The sequence below is a fragment of the Nesoenas mayeri genome, assembly GCF_963082525.1.
Source record: "Nesoenas mayeri genome assembly, chromosome: 1".
In the NCBI taxonomy this organism is placed as follows: domain Eukaryota; kingdom Metazoa; phylum Chordata; class Aves; order Columbiformes; family Columbidae; genus Nesoenas; species Nesoenas mayeri.
This window is the reverse complement of record NC_137541.1, coordinates 36086096-36094082: the sequence shown is the minus strand read 5'-3', so window position 1 is coordinate 36094082 and position 7987 is coordinate 36086096. Positions and strand designations below refer to the sequence as shown.

Here is a 7987-nt window from a genome sequence, read left to right as displayed (position 1 = left end):
ACAAAGCTGCTTAGAGCACAGAAAATCAGCCACAACAGCACCCAGCAGTTAACCTGCTCCTAAAACCCCTCTGTAAGCAATCCCGCTCAGTTCCCAGAACAATCTGTTCTGGCACTTGACTCTCTTTACTGTTAGAAAGACTTTTCCAAACTCATAGTCTGGACTGTTTTGTTCTGTGCACTATGATTTATATTCATGATCTCTAATCCTTTCACCACAGATGTGGTGGTGAATGCTGATATTCTCTGACAGCCTTTAGTTGAGCAAAGACTTTTGCTCCCCCTTTCTTCCAATCTTCTTCCTGCCAACTCCTATTTTTCCCAGTCCCCCTCAGATGAGTTTTCCAGACTCTAGCCAGTCTTTTTTTTCATCCCTAATTTATCTTGAGGTAGCCAGTATATATATATATATTTTTCTAATTTTTATGGGCAAACCAGTTTAAAAGTGCTCATCTTCATGCTGGACACAGTTTCACCACCCTTCCCTCTGCACAGCCCAGGGTGTGCATCCCTCCACCTGATTTGCAGGTCCCTGGCTGGAAGCCCTCACCGGTTTAGCTAGCCAGATGTGGCCAGCCAGAGCAACAGCCATGCCCTCCTGGGCTGGAATTTCACATTAACAGCAGGCTATGCAACTTGGCAATGTGCTTAGTAATAGTCGTTCTTTAATTTTACCCAAACAAGTTTATGCAACTGCACTTGATTCCACATCTTCCCTTCTTTTAGGCTTTGAGCTTAAAAAAACAATATCCCCAAAGTAAACTTTTCTATTCAGCCTTTTAAATCCTTGTCATAGTACTATATCCAAAATTATTCTACAATTAGCACTTCTACAGTGATTAACTAAAACGGCACTGATTGATCTCCACCAGTGGACTGTTCCACACCCACCAGGGACTAGGAACTTTGCCAGTTACAGAGAACTCCTTTTGCTCCAAACACGTTATCAGCGGAGTAGTTAAAATAAGTAAAAAGGATTGGTGGCTCTACCACATCGCCTGCGTTAGTGATTTTGCTATATGGGACATGTTTTCTGGAGAGCTGACTAATGCAAGCTAAGCTGCAATTCGATACTTTAGATTTCAGGCTCTATATTGTACTTATGAGGAAATAAAAAGTATAAGGTAATACTGAAATTAACAGAAAGTGAAATTATGGAAGGACACAGAAGTAAGTACACACTGTACAGTCAGTGGTTGATGATGTATTTATGTCATTAAGTCATTCACTCATGCATTTTCACAATACATATGAGGACAGGTTTGTTCAAGTAAAAGATAATTAATATACTAAGCTAAAGCCCTGAAAACAGTAAACCAGCCTCAGGAGGAAGAACCAGATATTACTTTCTATTACTTCTTTTGGCAAATCAGTAGCATGACTGATAGTATCAGGACACTTAATTTGAGCCAAAAATTGATAATACCATACACTACGCTTTGATGTGAGAAGTGTATTTGCTTCCTAAGAACATAATCAGCAGATTATGAACTGATTGCTTCAAGTTTCTTAGCTACTGCTTAGTTAAAATTGCTTTAGAGAAAGAAATTTTAACAAGATGAAGGTTACTGATGCATTTAGCAACACTAAACCCAGCAATGTTTAAAATGAAGAGAAAATATAACAGAAAACGTTTTCAAACATGTAAAAGAATGCCGCACGTACTTCAATATACAGACTATATTGTTACTACAATTTTCTTTCTTTTTCAGACTGCTTCAGTATGAAGTTGAAAATTATATATTCCAACTAACACTTGATTTCTTTCAAAATTAAGAAAGTTTCAAACAACAAAGTGTTACAGACATAATATTGTAGAAAAACACAATTTATGCACAGTTTGAGAGCCCAATTCTTTTAACACTTAGGCACGTGTTTTACTGACACTCAGTGATACTGTGGACATGAATGAACAAATGTACAAGCAGGCATTAAAACATTCCAGTTAGACACGATTCCGGTATTTTAAAACAAACAGTTAAGAATGCCACGGCTAACCATGCAAAAACACGTAACAAATTGTTGAACACCTTTTGCATAGCTAGATTTTTTGGGGGACAAAGCTTGCGAAGTCAGAAGCTGCTCACATGGATGTAAAAATATCTGAGTTCCCTTTTAGTACTTGATTCTCATCTTGGACATCAAGGCAGTGAATTTCCTCTTCTTCTAACAACAAAAGAATCAACTATAAATTTCATAAGTTTCTATTCAAGATATTGTTTGTTTGGTTTTTTTTTTAATTGAAACATTTTGTATTCTGACCTGGACAGATAAGCAGGGAAAAAGCATCACAAACCTACCAGGTGCTGTCACAGGGTACCACTGTTTAGTTTATACCTATATGCTTCACCATTAAGTATGGAAAATCCTAAATATAGTTGGTTCAGCTCTTCTTACAGATGTAACACAGCCATTAGAAGTGCTGCTGGAAACCATTGAACATCCATGGCCATGTTTCCACAAGGAAAGAATGAGGTCTGCAATTATTTGTGTGCTCTTCATCTGAAACAAATAAGTACACCTGTAGTATCCAATCCAAGTGAGGGATGTTTTCTGAGATTGTGTCTGTTTTCCTCTTTCTCCTCTCCTACATATTTTGGAGCAGGCTCTATAATTCTGCAACTCTGCAACCCAGTCATGTAGTACTGAAAGTAACAACCACTGATACTGGGAAATAAATATATAGTGTTACTACATTTTCCACCTAAGTTTAATATCTCAGTTGTAAGTCAGCACTGGGTGTGGTGCCTTTTCAAGATCTAGACTGGTAACTTATTTTTCCAATGTTCAGTCACCACTGGGGCTGATGCTTAGGGACATGGTTTAGTGCCAGACTTAGGTTATGGTTGGACTTGATCATCTTGAGGGTCTCTTCCAACCAAAATGATTCTATGATTCTACCTGGTCTACTGACTGCCCACAAGTTCTCCTAATGTTGATTTCTAACCTTCTAAAAAACTTATTCCTGAAAACAGGATTCTGAAAATGCTATTTTAAGAACCCGCTTCTCTGGTGGTGAGCAACAAGATTCCAGAGAAATTCTGAAAATGCTGTACTCTTAAAAAAAAGGAATTCTTACATTCAGTCTGACAACCCGGAGTGCAAAACTTCCATATACAGAGCAGTCAAATCATTACAGACAACATGGCACCAAATATGGAGAAGAACTTAAAAATATTGTGAATTTGTTTTCTGAAGTAGATGTAGACTAACAGTTTGGATGTGAAGGAAAGAGAAATGCATTTCCACTAGGGTCCTATCTGTGCTTTCAGTCCCTATTCCCACTTATTTAAAGAGATCTTTAAAACAATCGTCACGTTCTGTGATTATTAGAGCCTTTCTGCTAGACTCCAACATAATAGTGGTGGTTAAAGGAAACTCAAAACACCATTTAAAGACTATTGATAAAGTTTAGAGTTCTGCGCATCCTCTTGCAATAAAGACTAAATTTCATTCTGAGAAATGGGGCAATATTCAAAGAAAACAAATGTCAATTTCATCAATGACACTTTTGCCTTTAGGACTTCAGAGATCCTCCAAGGGGCTAAGTTCCCTGCCAGGAATAATTCTATCCTAACATTGACCAAAAAAAGACATATATTTCTTTTATATTTACATATTATACATATTTACATTTTTTAATATTACATTTGCAGAGGGGGAAAAAAACCCTGGTTACAGATTTATTATCTGCCTTTAAAAGTCCTACAAGTTATTTTTTCCCTTTGAAAAAATTTACAAGTCCTCTTCAGGTCCTTTGAAAGCTAGATACAGTCCACGTTCCACAGGCCACCATCCTTAGTCAAAGCACCAAATCTAAAATGAAAAAACAATCTATTCTTAGGTGACTGACTAGATTATAGAATAAATCCTTAATTTGTTATAATTTAGTTGTGGGTTCTTCCTTTCCATAGCCACACGCCAACACAGGCATTTTTATTATCTAACTTTTGTATGTGAAAAGAAGATAGAAGAGAGGATATTATGCTCCCAGTATGGGACTGGGAACAGAACAAAACTAATTCAGCTTGAAGCCACACTCAGCTCTATTGGCAATTGACCCTGAAGCTTTCAGAGATAATTATTTTAATACATTTTATCATCATGAGAAAAAAAGCAAAGTCAGTATGTACGTGATAGTGACAATACCCTCTCAGGATTATAAGAAATCTGCTTAAATAAAGTGAAGAGGTCAACAATCTGAAAACTGCAAAAATCGTTCATTCGGATTGGTATAATTCCACAGTCATTAAAAATTATGTCTAAAAAAAAGGAGTTAAAAGACACCACTGGATTGCTACAAAAGTACTGTGCTTAATTCAGAATTAATCTGTCTGTGCAACAGATATTTTTATTAGCTAAACATAAGTAACATGAAACAACAATGCCACAACTGCTGTGTCAGAATGATCTTACAGTAACGTTTCGAGCTTTTGAATATTTTTTTGTTTTGTTACACCAACTGGGTCTACAAAATGTACCAAATTAAGCCTGTTCCTAGTATCAGCCCAAACAGGGAAAACAATTGCTTGCCTTTCCAAAATGTGATTGTTCTCAGCCAGCTGTTTAACAACCCCTTCCATTTCTTCCTTTAGTTTCTTCATGCTGTAGTAACAAAAAGCGCAAGAAAGGTTACAGTTTTTATAGGGACAATTATCTGCTACGATCACTCACCATCGCAAAGCTTTCAGCAACTCGTCATTACATACAAAATAAGGAACAGATAACATGCTGGTTATTTACTAAAAGTGACAGATGATATATTACTCGCTTCTAAATCCATACCACCACTTTAGCGATATGAAGTTTTTTCTGCAATACAAAATTCTTGGTCTTAACACAGCAACCACTGAGTCAACAATTCACCTCTGTAACAGGTACAGAATACTACATCAATCCAATTAAGAAATTCTTACCCAAGAGTCATTTCCACTAATGTGTTTGAACTTGGATAAACTGTATTCATTGTATGTTTCATGCCACTGGAAACTGCGAACATTTTCTGTGGCAGAGCATCTTGTAACTGTAACAGATAAAAAGGAAATGTAAGTTACAATATAAGTTGTCATATGTATCTTGATGCCCACCTTAAATCCTTTAAATTCTCCATTGCTATGATGCCTCACAAAATCATTACAGTAGTACGGCAGCTGATATTCCCCAAGTTGAGACCATCTTGGCAAGTTTTGTACTGACACTACCTATGGTTCCCTGATGTGTTCCATCTTCTTAACTGTCTTATGCTGTCATACCAAACTCTCAGAAGGAAGATTATCTGTTATGTTTGTAGATATCCTAAGGCAATAGGATCCTAATCAATACCTGACTTCAGTAGTGCTACTAAAATACAAGCAAATAACAAGTAAAATGCTGCTCTCCACCATTCCCTAATTACTTTTACACCTGTCAGGTGCTTTTCTTCCATTTATATGTTCTTTATAAAGAAGAATAGTTTTACTGCAGTTTTGATAAGCTTGCATCCTGCAGAGTCACTGTACAAATTTTAACAAAACGCTTTCATTCATGTCACCAGGAGCATTAGTTTAGCATGTATCCCCTAATCTTGAATACGGGAGTAGTGTTTTTATGCTTTGTAAGAGTATTAAGATAATCCTCCAGGTACTCAGATACCATTATGGTAACAGTTACATAGAACACTTCTCAATTAAGCCACATCCATTTGTACACATTTTTTGTGGGGAACGCTAATACCACCCCCCTCCCGCAACCACAAATCCCCAAAACAACAACAACAACAACCCCCAAATAGAGTCAGGATTCAGAAAAATCAAACCACTCTCTATGCCACTCCAACATCAGCAATGAAGCTACTATAGACAAAATGCAAATAAATCAATGCACCCCTATAGTTTAATACAACTGCATTAATGTATGACTCACTATAAACCACAGTACTGATATTAAACAACATGGAATAGTCTTTTATCTATGCAAACACTTTACATAATTTTGAAGCATTCTACCTCATTGATATAATCCTGGTATTTGGATACCTCTTCTTCAATATCAAAGCACTGGTTGGTGAGAGCCAGTAACTGCTTCCTTATGTGAAGCATTTTCCTAAAAGAAAATAAGTTTTCTTTAAAAAGAAAATAAGTTTTCTTTTAAAAGCTTCCTTTTATAAAGTGGTGCAGTGAACATTACCAAATACTAAAGAAATCAATAGCTTGCCTTGTCCAGTCCTCAGCCTTGTCCAAAAATGTATCATACTTGCTGACACATTCATCTTTGAATAGAGCTATGGCTTTTGTTGCGTGCAAACACAGCTTCTGCCTGCAACACAGAAACAACCAGAATACTGTTATACTGCTTTCAAAACCCCGTTCCTCTAATTCACTTTCTGAAACTTGAAGAAAACTTATGTGGACTTAAAATCCCTTCAGCCAACTTTATTCATGCTGTTGTAATGCATGAAAAATCAACACACTGCATAAACTGACAGTTTATGTTTCAAAAAACATAACATTTTTTTTCTCCCTACTAGGGAGAAAAAAAATATTTGAAGCATTTACTTGCAATTATTTGTATACTAACAAATGGTCAAATGTATTCTCTGAGTCAGTATTTATCTGAGCAAGTACATTTAAGGAAAAGGGATTCTAAATGGAAAGGACAAAAATCCTTATTATTTCTTATTTGCCTTCTGCACACCCTAGGAACTTCCAGCACATACAAATCATCCTTCGTGCTGAGTAATATACATGCAAGAGAAAAACTGCATTTTTGTGTCAGCTTAGATTTATGATAGTAGAAAAAAGAAAGCACATATAGAGACAAGGACAGGAAAACAAAACAAACCCCAATTCTGGTCAGTGTTGCAGACTGTAATCCCAGTGTAACTGCCTCACCATGCTGTGCACTGCACTAAGGGGTATTGGGACACTATAGTCTAACACCTGCTTCTGGTATCTCATTAAGTATTGCACGATAGCTATTGGTTAATCCAATTCTCGCTGGAGTTTAGCTGGATTGTCATCAGGCATACATAGTGTATCATTCACCCAGAAAAAAAAATAATCTGAATTGAGTGCTGCTCCCTTGTCTATCTAGTGGTAAATATTACAAAAGGCCAGTTTCTGTTGCTAATGGCACCATGTTCTTAACACAAACCGCTGCCATTTCTCTCTGTGACCAATCCAGTAAAAGAAGATACAGTTAGGATCTCAAAGATACCTGAACAATTCCAAGGAGACACTTGTGTTAGGAAACATACCAGTACTCAAAACCATGAAAGTGAAGCCTATTTATTTACTCACATATTAATGCAAGGGCACAGTTTGCATGGTAGAAAAAGCCCTAACATTTCTTTAGTCTGCCCAAGGTAGTGCAGTTTTAAAATGAGCTGTGGATTGCATCCCAATGTTTGCCTGTTTTACAACTATATCCTTAAGAACATATGGCTGGAAATTATCTCTCACATTAAGACCATTCCCTTGCAGGGCAATGACGTGTCCAAGTCTCCATCGGTGTATCCAGATCTGTCTTACAGGTTTCCTGCCCCTACTGTCCTTTATCTTGGGGCAATCTCCCCCCGGCTTGGCAGTTACCCCATTTATCTTTCACTATGGGAAAATCAAGTGGCATGTTTGTGAGAACACCAGCACCTTCTGCACATCAGCTTCCTAGCTGTAATTGTCAGTGAAGCCACACTAGTGGTAGCAACAGCAATAATTTTTAGAAAATGACAGAAGCAGGGTCTAAAATCATATAGCACTCAGCAAAGTACAGGGAACCCACTCAACTGACCAGCCACTAGGAAAACAACTACTTAAATATAAGCATTTAGCATCATTGGAGATGCACAGAGATACCCTGCCCTGCTTCTGTCTACCCAGAAAGGTGCAGGTTTCCCATTTGTCTTGTGTCCTACCTCCCAGCCTCAGAGTACATCTCAGATACCTCAGGGCCACTTAAACAGTATTAGACATCTGCGTATAAGGAACTGAATCAATGCTGAGACCAGTACA

General features: G+C 37.3%; 1 protein-coding gene across 2 annotated transcripts in view; it reads right to left on the bottom strand.

Moving 5' to 3' along the window:
• Positions 1-1324: 1324 nt before the first annotated feature.
• Positions 1325-7987, bottom strand: part of TBK1 (TANK binding kinase 1) — a 28279-nt gene continuing 21616 nt past the window's right edge. The window contains exons 17-21 of one of the 2 annotated variants that reach the window (XM_080363365.1): positions 6192-6293; positions 5984-6080; positions 4916-5022; positions 4533-4604; positions 1325-3815 (exon numbers count right to left, since the gene is read on the bottom strand). In XM_080363365.1, the coding sequence (XP_080219491.1) occupies positions 3764-3815; positions 4533-4604; positions 4916-5022; positions 5984-6080; positions 6192-6293 (430 nt within the window). In that variant the 3' untranslated portion in view covers positions 1325-3763. Of the gene's footprint in view, positions 3816-4532; positions 4605-4915; positions 5023-5983; positions 6081-6191; positions 6294-7987 lie in introns of those variants that run through there. The other variant, XR_013923583.1, reaches the window with a different exon arrangement.